This window comes from Arachis ipaensis, chromosome B10 (assembly GCF_059453495.1).
Source record: "Arachis ipaensis isolate K30076 ecotype BB chromosome B10, ASM5945349v1, whole genome shotgun sequence".
NCBI lineage: Eukaryota > Viridiplantae > Streptophyta > Magnoliopsida > Fabales > Fabaceae > Arachis > Arachis ipaensis.
In genome coordinates, this window is record NC_142435.1 from 15,411,067 (window position 1) to 15,435,418 (window position 24,352).

The window sequence follows — 24,352 nt, forward strand, 5'->3', positions numbered from 1 at the left end:
AAGATAACTAATTTGGTCACGTTCATCCTTCCGTTAGTTTCTTTACTAACGGTGCTAACAGAGAATGACGTGGCAGTTACATTTTTTTTTTGGGTTAAAGCTGGAACTAAGCAAGCCCAAACCCGGAAAAATGAACCCTAACCACTACCCGACTCGATCGTCTTCTCCTAATCATCTTCTCACTGATCGTCTTCTCCTGCTCCCTCACTGATCGTCTTCTCCTGCTCCTTCATGGTGGAACACTGCACCAATCCTCCATAGCAACGGCTCTGCCGCCACTGCCTCGGTTACGATTGATCCTGACGCCACCGATGACTCTACTTTCGTTGCCTCCACCCATGTCTCTGCTCCCGCTACCGACGCCTCTGCTCGTGCTGCTGCTGCTGACACCTCTGCTGCCTCCGCTGACTCCGCTTCTGCCGCCGATGATTCCGCTGCTGCCGCCAATGATGCCGGTGTGACCTCTGAAGTTGGCCCTCCATCTCCGTTTCACTTCTGCTGTCACACTCACACAGTAGCTGTGCTTCGAGCTCCTCCATGCGAAGAAGGAAGAACGATGAGGCAAGTGTCTTGTGAAATATCCCAGATGGAGATGACACCATTGTCTTGGCCAGAGACGACGGATTCGAATTGAACATTGAAGCTACCCAAGGGGGTGGTGTGAGCCAATTCGAGAAGCCAGATTTTTATTATCACTGCTTGTCTTGTTCTCTTCTGGTTCTGCCTAACTCCACTTCTTCATCCATATATCCACTTTCCATTGATAAATCAAGAGAAGAGAGGGGCAATTTCCCAATTGATGAAACATAATTCTTGTTGTTGGCATCATTAATTTCATGATCCATTGTTGTGTTTGACCAAGCATCCATGAAAACCTTCAGTTTATCAGATTGGAAAGTTTCCATAGGAACCAGAACAGGGTTAATGGAAGTTTGAGAGCGCTTGTTGTGTTGTTGATGCACATTCCAAGCTCCAGAATGGACACACTAACAATGCTCTATGACTACTCTAATGGTTGCAGTTGATATGGTGATCTTCTTTGTCTTGGTGATGGTAGATCATGGGTTAGGAAAGCAGAGAGTGAGAGCGAAGAAGAATCTCAGATTGTTTTAAGGGTAAAACGACGTCGTTTAGCAAGTTGTGCTATCCCTTCACATTTCAAGTTAGCAAACCGTTAATGGCAGCGTCAAGAAACTAACGGAAGGATGAATGCGATCAAGTTGATTATGTTTCGGGGACGAATTTGAGTAATTTATTTTTTCGGGGACGAAAATAGAGATCAAAGTATCTTTGAGGGACTATTTTGACTATTAACTCAAGAAGAGGAGAAAGACGAGAAAGAGTTTTGAATTGTGCAGGACAACGAGTTCAAATGCACCTTAATTCAATCAGAAATAAACCGAAATTATATAATGGATTGCGACACATAAACTTAGGTCGAAAATAGGCACATAAAGAAGACTAAATCGTGAACAGAAACACATCTAAAATCAATTTTGGATCAGACAACATCATCAACATGACAAAAATTTAATAATAACAATAACAATAACAATAACGACGATATGTATAACAAATTTGAACCTGTATATGCGAATTTGAAAGAAGAAGAAGAAGAACGCATGCGTAAATTTAAAATAACAACAAGAATTAGAAGGAGCAGCGCGAGGAGAGAAGAAAACGGAAAAAAGAAGCGCGTGATCTAAAATTGTTTGGATGAACTTGGATGTTAAAATTACTTAAATGTGGAGAATAATATGTATTTGTATTTGTAGTTTTTAAAATATAAGAGTACTTTTTTTTTGGTGACATATAAGAGTACTTTTGAAAACACTTGAGGTAGAGTTTTTAAAAAATAGACTTGTATTTATCAAAATTAAAAAATTTAATATAATCTTGTATATTAATTGATATTTAAATTTAATTCTTACATTAATATATATTATAGTACTTTTAAATTTTAAAAATTATTCTACCAAATATACTTGTTGTTTGTGCTTGAAAATCTTTTTTAATTTAATATATCAAATATAGATACTACAAATTTTAAAAAAATTATATTTTAAAAGTTTTTTTTTAAAATTAATTTTTATAAATTACTTTTAAAATTTTACCAAATTAACTCTACGTATGCTTGTCTTTGGATTACTAAATTTTATTTATTTATTATTTTTCGACTCACGAAAAAGGGAGAAAAGGGTTTTGATATATCATCAAATATCGGAATATCCAATTAAAACACAATAAGATGTTTTTTAGTTTGGATTCTACGTAAACATTTTTTTTTCCATGTTGCAGTTTCCCCTGAACTATAAGAAACTTATTGCTACATTCAAATAACGTAGTTCTAGAATTATTGAGCTTAAATATTAATATAACATGCGTATAAAAATTTACTGTCGTTAAACCATAACTAATAATCAAGAGTCAAGACCACAAAATTAAAATAAAAAAAAAACTTAACTTAGAAATAATTATAACTATTTAAATTTTAAATTTTAGAAATAAAAACAAGTAGTTATAATTATAATTATTCTTATAATAAACACTAATAATTTCTACGAAAAGATACTGTGGAAAATACTATTAGAATAGTAAAATATTCCTTGCTTGTAAAAGGTTCAAACGTCTTAATTTTCAATAAATAAAAGGAAGGCATAGACTATTACTAATTCTTGGGGGTATCCCATAGTTGTCAGCTCAAACTTGAAGCCAGTAGATTCTTGTTTCTTGAATCCTCAAATTTTGAGGTACGAATTTGGCCAATGTGGGAAAGTGGCTTGTTCTTCTTCATGTTATCGTTCTTGTGCATTGATGTCATTTAACTTGTGGAATTAATCAAGTGTGTGAATGCCCTGTCACCTAAGCTACCCTAGTAGCTAGTACTAATCAAACGTCTTTGCATAACTGTAAAGATGGCTTCACCTCATTTTCACAAGAGTAATGGGAAAAATAAATAAATAAATATATATATATATATATATACACTAACATTTATTAAGAATTTAAAAAGATGTGGTGTTATTTAGGCTGAAAAATTTAGATATGGACACTTTTTTTATGTTGTTTATCTACATGGATACAAACTAGAGTTAAATTTTAAAGTGGTCCCGACATTCACGATTTACACCAATTTAGTCCCTAACTTACTAATAGTACTGTTTATGTCCCCGACTTTGTAAAAATTGCACTAGGGTTGTCCCTCCCCACATCTTCCGGCAAATTAACTATCGCTGGCAGTAACATGGCACTAAGATGCCATGCTGGCGTAGATAACGGCTAGCTTAGATGGTAATTGAAACTATTTGACCCAATGTGGTCCCTGTACCCAGTTTTAACCTTAATTTCTAGGATGACATTGTTATCCCTCTTTATCTTCTTGTCTCTGCCCAACAACGTTCTTCTCCTGCTTCGTTGTTGTTACTCGTTGAACTGAAATGAAAACCATGATTGGGTGTGCGAGACAAGGTCAAGGAAGCTCTACACGATCAATGACGAGAACGCAGAGTCGGACCAGACCGTCGCGGGTGCTAGAGCGCTGTGGGTGCGGCTGCCGGCCCGTGCTTCGTTGGTCTGGAACAAATACCAACCCAGATAAGCCCTTCTTCGGTTGTCCAAATTACAATGTGAGTTTTTGGTAAGAAAAATTGTTTAGTGATTTTCTGTTCTTTACTTCTTATCATATCTCATATTCAGACTAGGGGCAAAACATGGTGTGGATTTTTTCTCTGGGTTGATGATGTAGAAGAAGAGGAACATGAAGAAAGAGTAGATACAATTGCAATTGACAATGAGCAAGTGAGAGTCAATTTAGCCTGGAGGATTGGAAAATTGGAAGCTGAAGTGAGGACCCAAAAATGTATGATACAATTCTTAGACATAGTGGTGTTTTTCACTGTAGTTGTTGTATTGGTTATGACTTTGAAGTTCTGACAATGTTGTATGTAATGTGTTAATGGATAAATGAAAGTAAGAGTTAGTTTTTTATCTTCAATTATATGCCCTGTTTTTGATAGACTAGTTATCATAAAGAAAAATAATTACAGATCATCTGACATCATAATAGCATAATGCATAATGCATAATTACAAAAGTAGCAAAGATAAAGATATTTGAGTAGCAAACATTAACATGTTTGAGTTGCAAATATTAAAGGAACAAAAGAAGTGCCATAGCTAAGATATCAAGGCTAGCAATACAAAAGTTTTGACAATTATCCTAAACAAAGCTACTATCAATTAACTGCCTTTAACAAAACAAAGAAGTATTGTCCTAAACATCCTGATGTCAAAGTCATCAATTGTTCTTTTTTTTTGGTGCTTTGAAACTGGGAGTTGGAACAAACTTCATAAAACTGGTCAATCTGAAAGACGTTGCCATATTGGCTCCTTGCATTGGATTCACACCAATGGATTGAGGTGGTGGTGAGCTCTTCCTTTTAGTGGACAACTTCTCTGGTCTTGATGGTGCAGGTGCAGCAAATCCTGCTATGTCCTACATCAGAAAAATAGTTCAACACATCAGCCCAGATAACAAAAAAAATATATTTTGTTATGTTGTGACGTCAAGAAGTGTATTACCTGTGATCCTTCGTAGTTTGGTTGTGATATCTCAATCTCCACAGCAGGAGGTTTATCAACTGGTGCAGCAGAAGTATGAGGTTGAGGGCCAGCCTCAGAAGCAGAAGCAACAGCATTTGATTTGGCTTTATCTGCAGCAACCTTTGCAGCTGCAACAGCAACAGCTACTTCATCCAGTCTCTTCTTTGAGCACCCTCTCTTAGTATGTCCTTTTACCCCACAATACCTACATATGAATGGCTTCAAATGCCTTTTCAAACTTTCACTTGGTTTGGCTTTCTTGTTACCACTGTTGCCCTCATCAGCATCTTTTCTCCTTTTCTTTATCAGAGCTCCAGGCCTCCTCCTAATGTTAGGGGCCTGTGGCTGAGTGTACATGGATTTCTCCCACAATAATTGGCCAGGAAGAGGGTTAATGTGATGGGTATAAGTCTTGTTATATGCCTCCATAGTACACAGTTGGTGACAAAAGTCTTCCGGCCTCTTGTTTACCCTTGCAAGGACAGCATAGGCATGAACACATAGAATGTCTACAGTTAGTAACACAAATGTAGAGTAAGACAATCACAGTCATCAGAGTACACAAATATTAATAATTAAGTTAAAAGAGATTGATAAAGGTCACCGGTCAGCATCCAGAATTGGCAAGTGCATAGTCTTTTTCCAAGATCCACCACCATGTTTGTTGGATGGCCATGAACCTCAAATTTTTCATAGTCTTCATCACCGGTCCAGATAGGCATCCAGTTCTTTGATTCTTTTCTAATTTTATCTAGGCGACTTTGAATTACAAGGGGGAGTATGCTAACATGATTTGCCAGTTTTACCTTATTCTTCACAATAGTTCTCGTCACAAATATTCTCACCTCCTCAAGTAATGTGATAATGGGTTTGCTTCTGGCCTCTTTGATTCTTGCGTTGAAAACCTCACATGCGTTGTTGTAAATATTGTCCAGTTTTGGCTTATGGCTGAACTGAGACTTTGTCCATGACTCTCTAGGCCATTTGTTGAGATATGCCCAAGCCTCCTCGTTCACCCTCTTAATCTTGTTTAGATTGTCAATGAAATTCTGAAATGTTGTTGATCTGGCACATTCCCAAAGCAATCCCCTCAACTCAAGGTCCTTTCATTGTTTGTTGAAGTTCCTCTAGAGGTGCCAAACGTAGAAACTGTGGTGAACTCTTGGCATCATCTCCTAGACAGCATGAATTAAACCCTGCAAGACAATATTACACTATGTATCTGAACCAAAAAATGATGTACACACTTTTATTGTGCCATAGAAAAGTCCCTGAGTTTACATTAATGACCCTAATATAGTCCCTGACTTTTGTATTTTAATACAATTTAGTCCCTTAATTTAGGTGTAAAATGCACGATTCATCCCTTGTGCTATTTGGACATAACTAACTGTGCATATCGACAACCAACCTCATGCATACAAAATCAAGAGGACATATATAAGATACAAATTTAACAACCATTATTCCAAGACAATTCACTTACATCCAGAGACTCATAGATTTTTAAAAATACATGAAAGGTAACATTACCTTCTGCATATCAGAAATAAAGAACCATCTGTTAGTCTTGTAGTCTCCAAGATCAGCATGAAGCAGCTCCAGGAACCATTTTCAAGTGTTTGTATTCTCTATTTCAACTATAGCCTAGGCAATCACGTAAATGTGATGATTGTCATCTTGTACCACAGCAGCCAAGATCTGACCTCCAAATTGTGTCTTCAGAAATGCCCCATCAAGTCCAATCAAGGGGGCGACAACCTGCCTTGAATCCCATCTTGCAACCATGCAAACAGACGTACATCTTATCAAATATGACCTCTCCATCTGATTGAGGTTCGACACAGATCTGAACCGTAGATCCAGGATTCATCTTCAGTAAAGTTTCAGCATAGTCCCTTAGCTTCGCATATTGTGCCTTCTCATCCCCGTATACTATGTAACACTTTAACTATCAAAGCTTACGATTCTGGCTGTGCTACTCTGATAGCTCTGGTGTTATGACAACTCTGAAAGTATTTAATACTAAAATATGAGCCGGTTAAAAACTTTAAACCGTATAACTGATGAGCGGATAATTTCTACGCTTTTTAGCATTGTTTTTACATAGTTTTTAGTATGTTTTAGTTACTTTTTATTATATTTTTATTAGTTTTTATTCAAAAATCACATTTCTGGACTTTACTATGAGTTTGTGTATTTTTCTATGATTTCAAGTAATTTCAGGCTGAAATTGAGGGACCTGAGCAAAAATCTGATTCAGAGCCTGAAAAAGGACTGCAGATGCTGTTGGATTCTGACCTCCCTGCACTCGAAGTGGATTTTCTGGAGCTACAGAAGCCCATATGGCGCGCTCTCAATTGCCTTGGAAAGTAGACATCCTGGGCTTTCCAGAAATATATAATAGTCCATACTTTGCTTGAGATTTGATGGCCTAAACTGGCGTTCAAAGTCATCCTAAAATTTCTTGCGTAAAACGCCCAAACTGGCACCAGAATAGGAGTTAAACACCCAAACTGGCACCAAAGCTGGCGTTTAACTCCATGAACAGCCTATGCACGTGAAAGCTTCAATGCTCAGCCCAAACACACACCAAGTGGGCCCCGGAAGTGGATTTCTGCATCATTTACTTATTTCTGTAAACCCTAGGCTACTAGTTCATTATAAATATGACCTTTTACTATTGTATTTTCATCCATCTTCAAATCATTTTTGAGACTATCTTTGTATCATTTTTGATCTCTTGATCACGTTTAGGGGGCTAGCCATTCGGCCATGCCTGGACCTTCATCACTTATGTATTTTCAACGGTGGAGTTTCTACACCGCATAGATTAAAGTGTGAAACTCTGCTGTTCTTCATGAATTAATGCGAAGTACTATTATTTTTCTATTCAATTCAAGCTTATTCTTATTCCAAGATATTCATTCGCACTTCAACCTGATGAATGTGATAATCCGTGACACTCATCATCATTCTCACTTATGAACGCGTGCCTGACAAACACTTCCGTTCTATCTGCAATAGCTTGAGTGTGTATCTCTTAGCCTCCTGGTCCATGACGCATGGTTGCCTCTCCTGACAACAGAGCCTTCCATTTCGTGAGATCAGAGTCTTCGTGGTATAGGCTAGAATTATTGGCAGCTATTCTTGGGATCCGGAAAGTCTAAACCTTGTCTGTGGTATTCCGAGTAGGATCTGGGATAGGATGACTGTGACGAGCTTCAAACCTGCGAATGTGGGGCGCAAATGACAGTGCACAAAAGGAAAATGGTCCTATTCCGACGTTAGCGGGAACCGACAGATGATTAGCCGTGCGGTGACAGCGCACATGGATTTGTTTTCATCCGAGAGGATCATACAGCTTGCCATAGAAGTAGGTAACACATGGTTGGAAGAAGGAAATAAGACAGCAGAGGTTCAGAAGCAATAAAGCACTCCATACGTTTATCTAAAATCCCACCAATGAATTACATAAGTATTTCTATCTTATTTTCTGTTTTAATTGTATTTTAATTATCAAAACCTCAAAACCATTTGAATTCGCCTGACTGAGATTTACAAGGATGACCATAGCTTGCTTCAAGCCGACAATCTCTGTGGGATCGACCCTTACTCACGTAAGGTATTACTTGGACGACCCAGTGCACCTGCTGGTTAGTTGTGCAGAATTGTAAAAAAGTGTTGAGATTACGATTGTGCGTACCAAGTTGTTGGCGCCATTGAGATCACAATTTCGTGCACCAAGTTTTTGGCGCCGTTGCCAGGGATTGTTCGAGTTTGGACAACTGACGGTTCATCTTGTTGCTCAGATTAGGTAATTTTATTTTATTTTTAAGGCTTTTTATTTTCGAAAAATTTTCAAAAAAAAAAAATTATTCTATGACTTTAGAATTTTTAAGAATGAATTCTAGAGTTTCAGGTGATGCTTTTATCATCACAGGAGCTAATTGAATCCCATCAATTTGGCTATTGTATGTAATGTCCTGCTGAAGCTTTAGACTAACATTGCATGATTCCTGGAATTCTTATTAAAAATTTTGAAATCATTATTTTTCTTTTTCCAAAAATTTTTCGAAAAATACAAAAAAATTTAATAAAACTATGAAAATAAAAAATAATTTGTGTTTCTTGTTTGAGTTTAGTGTCACATTTTAAGTTTGGTGTTTTGCATATTTTTAATTTTCTTGCATTATGTTCTTCATTGATCTTCAAGTTGTTCTTGATGATTTTATTGGGTTTGATCTCTAAATTCTCTTGTTTTGTGTCTTTTGTTATTTCTCATGTGCATTCTCAATTTGTTAGTATTTCTAATATGAAAATTTCTAAGTTTGGTGTCTTGCATGTCTTTCTTTTCTTAAAAAAAATAGGTAATATGATTGTTCATCTTGACATTCAAATTGTTCTTGCATGCATTGTTTATTTGATCTTAGTTTTTCATGATTAGTTTCATTTTGTTGTTGTTCTATCTCATCATTAAAAATTCAAAAAAATAATTTCAAAATATATCTTTTTCAAGTCAATAATACAGAGAATTGAAGATTCAGAACATTCAGCAGAGGAATTACAGAGAAAAAGCTGGGCATTCAAAACGCCCAGTAAGGAAGGAAATTTGGCATTTAAACGCTAGCCAGGGTACCTGGCTGGGCGTTAAACGCCCAAAAGGGTAGTATTTTCGGCGTTAAACGCCAGAATGGATACCATTCTGGGCGTTTAACTCCAGGATAACACAAAGGAGGTAAGTTAGTTTTTAATTCAAATCTTTTTCAAATCTTCATAATTTTTCAAAATCAAATCTTTTTCAAATCATATCTTTTTCAAAATCAAATCTTTTTCCATTTTTCTCTCACTATTTTCGAAAATCCTTGCTACCAATTAATGATTTGATTAAAAAATTTTAAGTTTGTTACTTCCTTGTTAAGAAAGGTTCAATATTTGAATTTTAGAATCATATCTTTGAAATTTCTTGTTAGCCAAGTCATTAATTTCCAATCATATCTTCTCAATCATATCATTAATTTAAATTTTTTTAAATTGTTTTTCAATCATATTTTCTCAATCATATCATTAATTTAAATTTTTTTAAATTATTTTTCAATCATATCTTCTCAATCATATTCTCTCAACCACATCTTTTTCAAAATAACTTTCAATCATATCTTTTTGATTACTGATTTCAAAATCTTCTTCAAAATCACCTAACCACTTTTTCACTTTTAATTTTCGAAAAACCATCAACCACTTTTTCAAAATTTTTTTTAATTATTTAAAATTTTTTTTGTTTTATTTAAAAGTTTGTTTTCAAAATTTTTTCCCCCTCCTCACCTTCTTCTATTTAAGGACTAACATTCCTCCTCAATTAGCAATTCGGACTCTCTCTCCTTCTTCATACGTTCGAATTTTTATCTACCTACCTCATCCCTCTATTCCTGTTTTTCTCTGATACCTCAAGGAATCTCTATACTGTGACATAGAGGATTCCATACTTTCTTGTTCTCTTCTCTTTCTTATGAGCAGGAACAAGGACAAAGGCATTCTTGTTGAAGCTGATCCTGAACCTGAAAGGACCTTGAAGAGGAAGCTAAGAGAAGCTAAAGCACAACTCTCTGGAGAGAACCTAACAGAAATTTTTGAAAAAGAAGAAGACATGGCAGCTGAAAATAACAACAATGCCAACAATACAAGGAAGATGCTTGGTGACTTCATTGCACCCTCTTTTGACTTCTGTGGAAGGAGCATCTCAATTCCTGCAATTGGAGCAAACAAACTTTGAGCTTAAGCCTCAATTAGTTTCTCTAATGCAGCAGAATTGCAAGTATCATGGACTTCCATTGGAAGATCCTCATCAGTTTTTAGCTGAATTCTTGCAAATCTGTGACACTGTTAAGACCCATGGGGTTGACCCTGAGGTCTACAGACTTATGCTTTTTCCCTTTGCTGTAAGAGACAGAGCTAGGACATGGTTGGACTCACAACCTAAAGAAAGCTTGAACTCTTGGGAAAAGCTGGTCAATGCCTTCTTGGCAAAGTTCTTTTCACCTCAAAAATTGAGTAAGCTTAGAGTGGAAGTCCAGACCTTCAGACAGAAGGAAGGCAAATCCCTCTATGAAGGTTGGGAAAGATACAAGCAATTGATCAGAAGGTGCCCTTCTGGCATGCTTTCAGAATGGAGCATCATATGCATATTTTATGATGGTCTGTCTGAACTGTCCAAGATGTCATTGGACAACTCTGCTGGTGGATCTCTTCATCTGAAGAAGACGCCTGAAGAAGCCCAGGAACTCATTGAAATGGTTGCAAATAACCAGTTCATGTACACTTCTGAAAAAATCCTGTGAACAATGGGACAACTCAGAAGAAAGGAGTTCTTGAGATTGATACTCTGAATGCCATATTGGCTCAGAATAAAATATTGACTCAACAAGTCAATATGATTTCTCAGAGTCTGACTGGAATGCAAGCTGCATCCAGCAGTAATAAAGAAGCATCTTCTGAAGAAGAGGCTTATGATCCTGAGAACCCTGCAATGGAAAAGGTGAATTACATGGGAGAACCCTGTGGAAACACCTATAATCCTTCATGGAGAAATCATCCAAATCTCTCATGGAAGGATCAACAGAAGCCTCAACAAGGCTTCAACAATAATAATGGTGGAAGAAATAGGTTTAGCAATAGCAAACCTTTTCCATCATCTTCTCAGTAACAGACAGAGAACTCTGAGCAGAGTCGTTCTAGCCTAGTTACCATAGTCTCTGATCTATCTAAGACCACACTAAATTTCATGAATGAAACAAGATCCTCCATTAGAAATTTGGAGGCACAAGTGGGTCAGCTGAGTAAGAGAATTACTGAAACTCCTTCTAGCACTCTCCCAAGCAATACAGAAGAAAATCCCAAGAGAGAGTGCAAGGCCATAACCATGACTAACATGGCCGAACCTGGAGAGAGTAAGGAGGACGTGATTCCCAGTGAGAAAAACCTCATGGGATGTCCTCTGAACGAAAAGAAGTTCCCCTTTGAGGAACCAATGGAATCTGAGGCTCATACAGAGACCATAGAGATTCCATTGAATCCACTTCTGCCATTCATGAGCTCTGATGAGTATTCTTCCTCTGAAGAGGATGAAGATATCACTGAAGAGCAATTTGCTAAGTACCTGGGAGCAATCATGAAGCTGAATGCTAAGTTATTTGGTAATGAGACTCGGGAGGATGAACCCCCCTTGCTCACCAATGAACTGAATGACTTGATTAGGCAGACATTACCTCAGAAGAAACCAGATCCTAGAAAGTTCTTAATACCTTGTACCATAGGCACCATGACCTTTGAGAAAGCTCTGTGTGATCTAGGGTCAAGTATAAACCTCATGCTCCTCTCTGTAATGGAGAAACTAGGGATCCTTGAGGTGCAAGCTGCAAGAATCTCACTAGAGATGACAGACAATTTAAGGAAACAGGCTTATGGACTTGTAGAGGATGTCTTGGTAAAGGTTGAAGGCCTTTATATCCCTGCTGACTTCATAATCCTGGACACTGGAATAATAAGGATGAATCCATCATCCTTGGCAGACCCTTCCTAGCCACAGCAAAAGCTGTGATTGATGTGGACAGAGGAGAGCTAGTCCTTCAAGTGAATGAGGATTACCTTGTGTTTAAAGCTAAAGAATCTCCTTTTGTACACATGGAGAAGAAGCATGACAAGCCTCTCTCAATGCAGAGTCAAACAGAGCCCCCACATTCAAACTCTAAGTTTGGTGTTGGGAGGCCATCATCATGCTCTGAGTATCTGTGAGGCTCCATGAGAGCCCACTGTCAAGCTATTGACATTAAAGAAGTGTTTGTTGGGAGGCAACCCAATTTTTACTTATCTATGTTAAATCTCTATTGTTATTTTATGTTTTTCTTAGGTTGATGATCATAAGGAGTCACAAAAACAACTGCAAAAATCAAAGCAAAATAAAAAATAGCCTTAAAAATAGCACACCCTGGAGGAGGAGCTTACTGGCGTTTAAACGCCAGTAAGGGTAGCAGAATGGGCGTTAAATGCCCAGTCTGGCACCATTCTGGGCGTTTAACGCCAGAAAAGGGCACCAGACTGGCGTTTAACGCCAGAAAAGGGCATCAAGCTGGCGTTTAACGCCAGAAAGGGAAGAAAAGCTGGCGTTAAACGCCAGAAATGGGCAGCAACCTGGCGTTTACACGCCAAAATGGTGCAAGGATGAGAAATCTTTGACACCTCAGGATCTGTGGACCCCACAGGATCCCCACCTACCTCAACTCTCTCTCTCTTCTTCACACCTTCCCTCCCAAACCCAACCCCTACTACACCAACCCTACCCCTCTCTCCAATCCTATATAAACCCCTCATCCTTCCTTCATTTTCACACATCATAAACACTTCTCCCTCCTTGGCCGAACCACTCACACCTCTCCATCTCCTCCATTTTCTTCTTCTACTCCCTTCTTTCTTCTTTTACTCGAGGACGAGGAAACCTTCTAAGTTTGGTGTGGTAAAAGTATTGCTTTTTGTTTTTCCATAACCATTTATGGCACCTAAGGCCGGAGAAACCTCTAGAAAGAGGAAAGGAAAGGCAAAAGCTTCCACCTCCGAGTCATGGAGATGGAGAGATTCATCTCAAAGGTCCATCAAGACCACTTCTATGAAGTTGTGGCCAAGAAGAAGGTGATCCCTGAGGTCCCTTTCATGCTCAAAAGGAATGAGTATCCGGAGATCCGACATGAGATTCGAAAAAGAGGTTGGGAAGTTCTCACCAACCCCATTCAACAAGTCAGAATCTTAATGGTTCAAGAGTTCTATGCTAATGCATAGGTCACCAAAAACCATGATCAAAGTGTGAACCCGAACCCAAAGAATTGGCTTACAATGGTTCGGGAGAAATACTTAGATTTCAGTCCGGAAAATGTAAGGTTGGCATTCAACTTGCCAATGATGCAAGGAGATGCACGCCCATACACTAGAAGGGTCAACTTTGATCAAAGGTTGGACCAAGTCCTCATGGACATATGTGTGGAAGGAGCTCAGTGGAAAAGAGACTCAAGAGGCAAGCCGGTTCAAATAAGAAGGCTTGACCTCAAACTCGTGGCTAGAGGATGGTTGGAATTCATTCAACGCTCCATCATTCCTACTAGCAACCGATCCGAAGTGACTATAGATCGGGCTATCATGATCCATAGAATCATGATTGGAGAGGAAGTAGAAGTTCATGAGGTCATATCTCTAGAGCTCTACAAAGTGGCTGACAAAACCTCCACTTTGGCAAGGTTAGCCTTCCCTCATCTCATCTGTCACCTATGCAATTTAGCCAGAATTGTCATAGGAGAAGACATCCTCATTGAAGAGGACAAGCCCATCACTAAAAAGAGGATGGAGCAAATAAGAGAGCCCACTTATGGACCTCAACAAGAGCATGAGGAAGTCCCTCATCAAGAAATCCCTGAGATGCCTCAAGGGATGTATTTTCCTCCACACAACTATTGGGAGCAAATCAACACCTCCTTAGGAGATTTGAGTTCCAATATGGAGCAACTAAAAATGGAGCACCAAGAGCACTCCATTATTCTCCATGAAATTAGAGAGGATCAAATAGCCATGAGGGAAGAGCAACAAAGGCAAGGAAGAGACATAGAGGAGCTCAAGCGTTCCATAAGATCTTCAAGAGGAGGAACTAGCCGCCATTACTAAGGTGGACCCGTTCTTTAATTTCCTTGCTCTTTATTTTCTGTTTTTTGTTTACTATGCTTTATGTTTTATTTATGTTTGTGTCTTTATTACATGATCATTAGTGTCTAGTGTCTATGTCTTAAAGCTATGAATGTCCTATGAATCCTTCACCTTTCTTAAATGAAAAATGTTTTTAATTGCAAAAGAACTAGAAATGCATGATTTCAAATTCTATCTTGAAATTAGTTTAATTATTTTGATGTGGTGGCAATACCTTTTGTTTTCTGAATAAATGCTTGAACAGTGCATATTTTTGAATTTGTTGTTTATGAATGGTAAAATTGTTGGCTCTTGAAAGAATGATGAAAAAGGAGAAATGTTATTTGATAATCTGAAAAATCATAAAATTGATTCTTGAAGCAAGAAAAAGCAGTGAAAAGCTTACAGAAAAAAAAGAAGGCGAAAAATAAGAAAAAAAAGAAAAAAAAAAGAAAAAGCAAGCAGAAAAAGCCAATAGCCCTTTAAACCAAAAGGCAAGGGTAAAATAAAAAGGATCCAAGGCTTTGAGCATCAATGGATAGGAGGGCCTAAAGGAATAAAATCCTGGCCTAAGCGGCTAAACCAAGCTGTCCCTAACCATGTGCTTGTGGTGTGAAGGTGTCAAGTGAAAAGCTTGAGACTGAGCGGTTAAAGTCGTGGTCCAAAGAAAAAAAAGTGTGCTTAAGAGCTCTGGACACCTCTAACTGGGGACTCTAGCAAAGCTGAGTCACAATCTGAAAAGGTTCACCCAGTCATGTGTTTGTGGCATTTATGTATCCGGTGGTAATACTGGAAAACAAAATGCTTAGGGTCACTGAGGCCAAGACTCATAAAGTAACTGTGTTCAAGAATCAACATACTGAACTAGGAGAATCAATAACACTATCTGAATTCTGAGTTCCTATAGATGCCAATCATTCTGAACTTCAAAGGATAAAGTGAGATGCCAAAACTGTTCAGAAGCAAAAAGCTAATAACCCCGCTCATCTAATTAAGACTAATCTTCATAGATGTTTTCAGAATTCATTGTATATTCTCTTCTTTTTATCCTATTTTATTTTTAGTTGCTTGGGGACAAGCAACAATTTAAGTTTGGTGTTGTGATGAGCGGATAATTTATACGCTTTTTAGCATTGTTTTTATATAGTTTTTAGTATGTTTTAGTTACTTTTTATTATATTTTTATTAGTTTTTATTCAAAAATCACATTTCTGGACTTTACTATGAGTTTGTGTATTTTTCTGTGATTTCAGGTAATTTCAGGCTGAAATTGAGGGACCTGAGCAAAAATCTGATTCAGAGGCTGAAAAAGGACTGCAGATGCTGTTGGATTCTGACCTCCCTGCACTCGAAGTGGATTTTCTGGAGCTATAGAAGCCCATATGGCGCGCTCTCAATTGCGTTGGAAAGTAGACATCCTGGGCTTTTCAGCAATATATAATAGTCCATACTTTGCTTGAGATTTGATGGCCCAAACGGGCGTTCAATGTCAGCCTAAAATTTCTGGCGTAAAACGCCCAAACTGGCTCCATAATTGGAGTTAAACGCCCAAACTGGCACCAAAGCTGGCGTTTAACTCCATGAACAGCCTATGCACGTGAAAGCTTCAATGCTCAGCCCAAGCACACACCAAGTGGGCCCCGGAAGTGGATTTCTGTATCATTTACTTATTTCTGTAAACCCTAGGCTACTAGTTCATTATAAATAGGACATTTTACTATTGTATTTTCATCCATCGTCAGATCATTTTTGAGACTATCTTTGTATCACTTTTGATCTCTTGATCACGTTTAGGGGGCTGGCCATTCGGCCATGCCTGGACCTTCATCACTTATGTATTTTCAACGGTGGAGTTTCTACACCGCATAGATTAAGGTGTGAAGCTCTGCTGTTCTTCATGAATTAATGCAATTACTACTGTTCTTCTATTCAATTTACGCCTACTTCTTATTCTAAGATATTCATTCGCACTTCAACCTGATGAATGTGATGATCCGTGACACTCATCATCATTCTCACTTATGAACGCGTGCCTGACAAACACTTCCGTTCTATCTGCAATAGCTTGAGTGTGTATCTCTTAGCCTCCTGGTCCACGACGCATGGTTGCCTCTCCTGACAACAGAGCCTTCCATTCCGTGAGATCAGAGTCTTCGTGGTATAGGCTAGAATTATTGGCAGCCATTCTTGGGATCCGGAAAGTCTAAACCTTGTCTGTGGTATTCCGAGTAGGATCTGGGATGGGATGACTGTGACGAGCTTCAAACCTGCGAATGTGGGGCGCAAATGACAGTGCACAAAAGGAAAATAGTCCTATTCCGACGCTAGCGGGAACCGACAGATGATTAGCCGTGCGGTGACAGCGCATATGGATTTGTTTTCATCCGAGAGGATCATACAACTTGCCATGGAAGGAGGTAACACATGATTGGAAGAAGGCAGTAGGAAAACAGAGGTTCAGAAGCAACAAAGCATCTCCATATGCTTATCTGAAATCCCACCAATGAATTACATAAGTATTTCTATCTTATTTTCTGTTTTAATTATATTTTAATTATCAAAACCTCAAAACCATTTGAATTCGCCTGACTGAGATTTACAAGGATGACCATAGCTTGCTTCAAGCTGACAATCTCCGTGGGATCGACCCTTACTCACGTAAGGTATTACTTGGACGACCCAGTGCACTTGCTGGTTAGTTGTGCGGAATTGTGAAAAAGAGTTGAGATTACGATTGTGCGTACCAAGTTGTTGGCGCCATTGAGATCACAATTTTGTGCACCAATAACCGCTCTAAAATACTTTTTGATACGTATCATACATCCATACATACAATATAACTTACAAAACTCACAAAGAATATATGTATATATATATATATATATATATATATATATATATATAATTTTGCAAGCATTAACTAATACAATTCCTATCCCTCTTACAGAATGTATAAAGATAAAGGCGAGGGAACAATAATTAATAACTAAATCAATACGAAACATCACGACAACAACAACTAAGTAAACTCTTCGTGACTTCTGCGTCCATATCTTGAAAAGAAAAATTTGTAGGGGGGGTGAGAACATCATCCTCGAAAGGGTTCTCAGTAGAGAGTTTTTGAGAATTACTATAATAGGATACGTGAAGGTAAAACCGTTACAGTGATTAATAACCGTCTTATGCATCTTTTCAAAACCAAAGGGTTAATATCAAAATCTAAAATCCTCTCTGAAAGAGAAAGCTGTTAATACCTCAATAAAATAAACCAAAAGCCTTTGTGAAAGTTTTTTCTTACATAGTATGAATGACCAAGCTGTTCCAAGCATAGGTTCATTAAGTCTATGCTGAACCAGTTTAGTTTTTTTTTTCATACTTTTCTAAACCAAAACACAAAACCAAACACAACCTTCGGCCCATCCCATAATCAATCACGGTCCTAGGCCCAAACAATCAAAACAGCAGCCAATCCACCACAATCCAACAGAGTTTCAGTCACAAACACAAGTAGGAAAGCTCATGCACAAACAAGCAGTTACATCAAGTAGAACAATTAACAGTTAAACACAAATAATCACATAGGCAAACCAAGTACAATATGCACATCCAAACAATGTCACATAGATGCAAATGATGAATGCCTGTCCTAGTAGATGATGAGTCTCATCTGTTGGTTATAAAGCCAACCCGACAAGTCCTGGTAGCTAACCATTGGACGGTCCCTCTGTCGTGCATCCCCAACTCGAGTTATTCACAATCATAATCATAATCACACAACACCCACACTGGTGTTTATCCACGGGGGCGAGCTCATCCGGAACTTTCACAGTGTCTGGCCACACTTACGACATAGGGTCAGCAGAGTATCGAGTCTCAACCTGGAGCACGCGGTGGCTAGCCACTGCTTCTACCCAGGAAAACTCGTATATCAGATAATTGGAAGTGCAACAATCACTTTATCAACTCAATAATCATCCATATTCATACTCAGCCATCCGGCTCATAACATATTCCATAATCAGCCATAATTCATTATTATATACAGCCATTTCGGCTCATAACATATTTCACAATCAGCCATAATTCATTATCATATACAGCCATTCCGGCTCATAAAATAATAGCACTTCCACCATCCAACATCATAAAACTCATAAAATCATCATTTAAGCCATAAATTACTTTTTCTCAATTCACTTTACTTTGAAATCAAAAATCAATTCTTTTCTGCCTTGGCTTTACAATTCCCATTCCTCAAATCATTTCAGGCTCATAAGCCACTTTTACTCAAAGTAGGTTCCCTTTTCAAAACAAAGCCACCCTCGGCATCCTCTTTCCAAAACTTCTAAAAACATGGCAAATTAAAGATCTCTTCTGAAATATTCAAAATCATCCATCCAAAAATAGGATTTTGTAACAAAATACCTCGGCAGAGTCTCAAGTCTTTAGGGGAGAATAACATAATTCATTTCCTCAAATTCTTTTAAAATCTGTAAAACCTTAATTTTCTTGATTTGAATAAATAAAAATAAGAATAGAATTTAGGCCAAACCAAGTCGTGTAATCAGTTACTCCAACCACATTTTCAAAATCCTTTTTTTTACTTAAACTGAAACTAATTTCAATCCCATGCTAAAAATCTGAAACGTTTCCAACGGCTCGAAAATCACTTTAGTTTTTCTAAACCCGAACTTTAAATGATACTTTAAACTTTTCCTAAAACATTGTAAAAATAAGGTTTATCCATCAAGATTCAAGTTCTTTCAAAACCACTGAATTTTTTCCAATTGAACTTCTCAAGTTAATTTCAAAGACATAAACCTTTTCACCCTTAAAACAGCTTAAGACATAAGCTCCTTCTAAATGTCTTCCACCCAAAGGTAAAAATACTTTTCTTAAGAAACAGAGCTGAATCATAGTTCTCTTTTCAATAATTCATTTCGAAACACAATTCTTCACCTTTGTAAATAGTTCAAGTAAAATAGTACAAGTCTTAGATTCATAACTCTCCAAATAACACTTCGAATAGAATCTCAGATTTTTGCAAAAATTTCGGCAGCACCTCTCCTAAAACATGGACTCTGCCACCCTTTTCGGGTCCCATCCAAACTATTCCATAACCCTCTTTAAAGGGTTCAAAACCAAATCAGCTCAAAATCCAACTGAATCCAAAGGTGCATTTCCATTTTCATATTTCAAGAAAACCAAATCAAACTCAAATCAATTTCTAACGGATTAAACTTGATTTCAAATCTTTAAAGAAGCGACTTTAAAGAAACACTTCAAAACTGTCCGTTTCACAAAACCAAATAATAATCGAATCAACCAGGCATTCATATTCATCCAAGACAACCAACATTACATAAGACTTATACAATCACTCAAAGATACATTTTTACCATATAATATCCATATATAATAATTCCAATTTATAAAATATGCTTTTCTAAAAAGTCCCCTACCTCGATACGTGAAACCATAGCCCAAACGCCTCACAGAGGTCCTTTCGCCTCAACCTGAATTGACGGCAACCAAAACTTCGGCTTCGCTTGCTCTCTCTCAAAAGCAGAAATAGCTTTAAATGCCACAAGAAAACTCGGATTTTAACTCCTAAGACCATTAACATCGCAAATACTTTATTACATGGAATAGAACACTAACGCAGGGCTTTCAAAACAGAAATACTTACTGAACTAGCGAAACGAAACAGTGGCTGGCTCTGAACCAGTTTGGCAGCCCCCCTGGCAGGCACCTCAAGCGGCAGCGGTGACCGGACTCCGGCGATGGTGACTGCAACCCACATACAGAGACGATAAAGTTTCCAGAATCTTAAACAAATAAAAACCAAACTCAAAACCCTCATCAACAGAGTTTTCCGACGACGGCAGCGGGTTTTCGGGCGGCAGAAGCGGCCAGAAGCTTCGACGGTGGTTTCAGCAGCCACAACGACTCCCCCGGCGACCATACACAGCGGACCACAACCACTGCAGCAGCTAGGAGGCCGACGGAACAACCCACCACCATCGCATCTCACCCTCTCTGCAAGCTCCCTCGTGCGCATGCTTCCTCTGTTCGCGCCTCCAATGGCATCGATGAGGGCGGCTTCTGTGGTGACGGCAAGGAGGCTCGGCGACGGTGACACATGCAACGGTGGCACAGGCGATGATGGCTTCCCCTGTCGCACTCTCTCTCTACTGTGCAAACTCCTATCTCTCTCTCTCTCTCTCTCTCTCTCTTCGTGCTCGCCGGCAGTGGCAAAAGTGGCAGCGACAAACCCTAGCAGTGGCGGCGGCGGCTCAACAAGGACGAGCTCCTCGGCTCGTGTGCAGCAGCGTCGTTGGGAGACACGGAAGCAGCGGCGGCCGAACACGAACGCGACGAGGCTGACCACGGCCCTTCCTCCTTCGCGCGTCAATCTCCCTTCAGCTGGCAGCGATGAAGACGAACGGCACCGGTGACGGGCTCGACGGCGGCCAGCTCGCAGCGGCTGCGTCGCTCTCCTCTCCTACTTTTCTCGATTGCAGATCTCTTCCTCTCTTCCTGCAGATCTCTCTCTCTTTTCCTTTTCTGCTTCTTTTTCTTCCTTTCATGGTGAAGAGAACTATGTGTGGCGGCGCTGAGAAGAGAGTGAAGAAGGGGCTGGGGCTGCGCAGTATGAGGGAAAATGGAAGGGGATGGGTGTGGCAAAAATTAGGGTTAGGAGCAATTTAGTAATTTTAATAAAATTAGGATAATAGAGAAATTGAAAACCAAATTTTAATCCAACAATAATATCTATAACAATACTATTTAATTATTAATTTACAAATTTATTTTCAAATAGATATTCTAACTCCATAACTACAGATAATTAAATTAGTTTCCTTTAGATCACAAAATAAAATTCAAAATCTAATTATTCAAACTAAAGCAGATAAAACTCATTATTTTTCAATCACTAAAGTTTTAAATCAATAATAAGAAAATACTCGATTAATATATAAATTTCTGGAAATTATATTCTCTAGTAAATAAAATAAATCATTAAATAACAATATTTAGTTTCTGAAAATTCGGGGTCTTACATACTACATTCCTTGCATCTGCCAGTGCCCTTGCAATGGAATTCCTATTCAGCATAAGGTCACTCTTTGTCCTGAAGTACACAGCAGCCTCGCATTGCTTGAAATTGGGGTATTTCCTTACCTTTTTCACTAATTTACTAGCAACCCAAGCCCTATTAGCAGCCCTGTTGGTGTTTTTCCTTGCACAAGTATGATCGTCGTTTAAAGTTTTTATTTGCAAACATGAGTCGTCACAGTCTCTTGAGGCATACACAACCCAGGCACACCCTTTCACCTTGCACACAGTCCTGCATCTAATATTGTCATTTTTCTTGAACTTAATTCTCCTCCCCTCTTGGATAGTATACTCTCTTATAGCCTCTCTGAACTCATACTTGGTGTTGAATTTCATACCCACTTATAGTTGTAGCTCACCGAATCTTGCCCCATTTCTAAAGATTGGGAATTCATCTGAGTCCTCATCAGATTGCAACTCATCCTCAGAATTAGAAGGAGTCTTCATCTCCTCTGAGTGCCAAGAATTAGCACCATCAGAGTCTGCACCTGGGTCAAGTGCTTCATACACGTCAACAATCCCTGGAGTTCCCACAAACCCCAAGTCCACCTCTCCATCTGACACATCCTCAACCAATGCATCATTTGGTTGCATTATGTTCTCTTTTGTCTTAGCAGCAGCATATGCACCTCTCTTGATGTCTTTCAGTTTCTTATTTCTTGGTTTGGACATACTTGCATTGTCTTCACTGCTAGAGCTGTCTTCTTGGATTGGCTTAAAGGAACTATCCTCTGAACTATCATCATTACTGGAGTCATCATTTATAGTTAAGTCAACATAAAGAGCTTCCTTGCCCTTATTAGCACACCTTCTATATGTTCCAACAGCCTGAGTCTTGTAATTCTCCTAGGTAAGAACTGAGGTTTGGACTTCATTTTTTATTTGCCTTTACCTTTTGCTGTGGAGCATGCCTTGGTAGTCTCTCTCAGCTTGGTTTTCAGGCTTGAATTGGGCTGCTGAATGGGCTTTTCAGTTAGTTTGGGTTTGGAGATGGATGTTGGGTTGGGCTTTGACTTAGTCTTGGGCTTTGGATTAGAATTGGGCTTCAGAATGGGTTTGTCATGAGCCCTAGCAGAATTTGGATTAGGAGTTGTGTTATCATCAATGGGTTTTCGAATAGTGACATGGTTGGTTTCAGGGGGGTTGGAATAAGATTGTTTATGGGGCTTGGGTTTGCATTTGGGATAGGATTCGGTTCTGTAGTTGGGTTCGACATGTTACCATCAGCTTTGGGACCCTCACTTGTGTTCTTCTTGCTCACTAAGTCTCCCTCACAAGTATCATCAAGCCATACTACAACTTCCTTCCCTGCAATCACCTCTGGTGTGGACACCCCATGCTCAAAGTGCACATCAACAATTCTATCATTCTTCTGTGCAGCAAAACACATCTCTCTTAACTCACCATCACATGTAAGAGCCCTCAGTCCACCATCTAAGCTCCTCCCCGGAGGCAGCCACCAACACTGAAGTATGTTGTCATACCCAAGCTCCTTGTAATAGTTCCTTACGAAGAACACATCCAACATGTCCTCATCTAAATCTCCTAAGCAAGTTCTGTTATCTGGTGAGTACACTAGTATTTCATCATCATTTTTTTAAATGTTCCCCCATGATGGAACATGATATCCATCAAAGTCTCCATCTGCATTATGCAAAAAACCAAATTGAGGAATCAAACAATCAGATTCACACATGCAAAAGCAAACATTGACATTCAACCACATACAAAACACCAGAAACACTCATCAACCAACCCAACTAAGATTGCATTAAAAATAGAGCATGGAAAAAATTTCTCCACTACCCACAAAAACCCTAACAGATAATGAAAAACTTTAAATTTTGATCAACCAAAATCAAATTTTCAACAAACACAGACATTGATGCATATCTTTTTGTTGAAAAGCATTATTTTTTGTGAGTTCAGACGTACCTTCGTATGCTCGCGATGAACTCCTTCTCCTTCTGTCAGCGACAACGATCGTACAAAACTATCACAGTGGCAGCGAACTCCATGGAGCCAAACGTTTTCAACCTTCAAACCCTATACAGTGGCCAGAGCTCAGGATTTCATGGTGCGTTGTTTTGGTTTTCAGAAGACGAAAAGGAAGATGAAGTGATCACAGACGTTGGGTTATTTGGGTTTTGTTTCTAAACATATCTTAAATGATGCAGTTCCATCCATCCATATTTTTAGCGCCAAAATTTATACTCCAGCATGGCACCCAGTGTGGCATCTCAGCGCTATGTCACTACCGGTGGCAGTTAATTTGTCTGGAAATGTGGAAAGAGACGATCCTGGTGCAATTTTAATAAAGTTGGGGACATAAACGGTGCAATTGATAAGTCCGAAACTAAATTAGTGCAAATCGTGAATTTCAGGGACCACTTTGAAATTTAACTTATACAAACTATAAAGACCATTATTGAGTGTTGTATTCCATGTGAACGAGCTTTTTTTTTTTATTATTTTTTAAGTAACATATATATTGTTTATAATATATGTACAGTACGTAAGATATATTTCATCAACCTTAATAATAATTATATATGTAATTAATGTTAAGCTTATTAATTGTAATACTATATTTATTAATAATATATTTATTTACGTATCCTACATATTTTATTTAACAACTTATACTGAATATTAATACAATAATATTTGCATATATAAAATATTCTAATGTTAACATGAATATGAATACTAATATAATATTGATTTAATATATGAATATTAATATATAATATTTAGCATTAATACAATAATATTCTATATAAAATAACTTTTATATTTGATAATAATTTACTAAATTAAAAATATGAATATGAATATGAATAATAATATATAATATTTATTTAAAATATATACTAACATTCAACTTTCTCTAAATTAATATTAATGTCATA

General features: G+C 38.2%; 1 protein-coding gene across 1 annotated transcript; it reads right to left on the reverse strand.

Moving 5' to 3' along the window:
• Window positions 1-692: 692 nt before the first annotated feature.
• Window positions 693-22,112, reverse strand: LOC148579232 (uncharacterized). Its single transcript, XM_088489212.1, has 4 exons — window positions 21,880-22,112; window positions 4,581-4,992; window positions 4,378-4,494; window positions 693-875 (listed from the first exon to the last, which is right to left on the reverse strand). The coding sequence occupies exons 1-4, from the start codon at window positions 22,110-22,112 to the stop codon at window positions 693-695; spliced, it is 945 nt and encodes a 314-aa protein (XP_088345338.1).
• Between the last annotated feature and the right edge of the window lie 2,240 nt (window positions 22,113-24,352).

Coding starts and splice junctions, on each gene's coding strand:
- LOC148579232 (XM_088489212.1), bottom strand. CDS start 22,112: ATGTCCAAACCAAGAAATAAGAAACTGAAAGACATCAAGAGAGGTGCA. Junction 4,495..4,580: donor CAAACTACGAAGGATCACAG/GTAATACACTTC, acceptor TTTCTGATGTAG/GACATAGCAGGATTTGCTGC. Junction 876..4,377: donor CAATGCAAGGAGCCAATATG/GCAACGTCTTTC, acceptor GATAAACTGAAG/GTTTTCATGGATGCTTGGTC.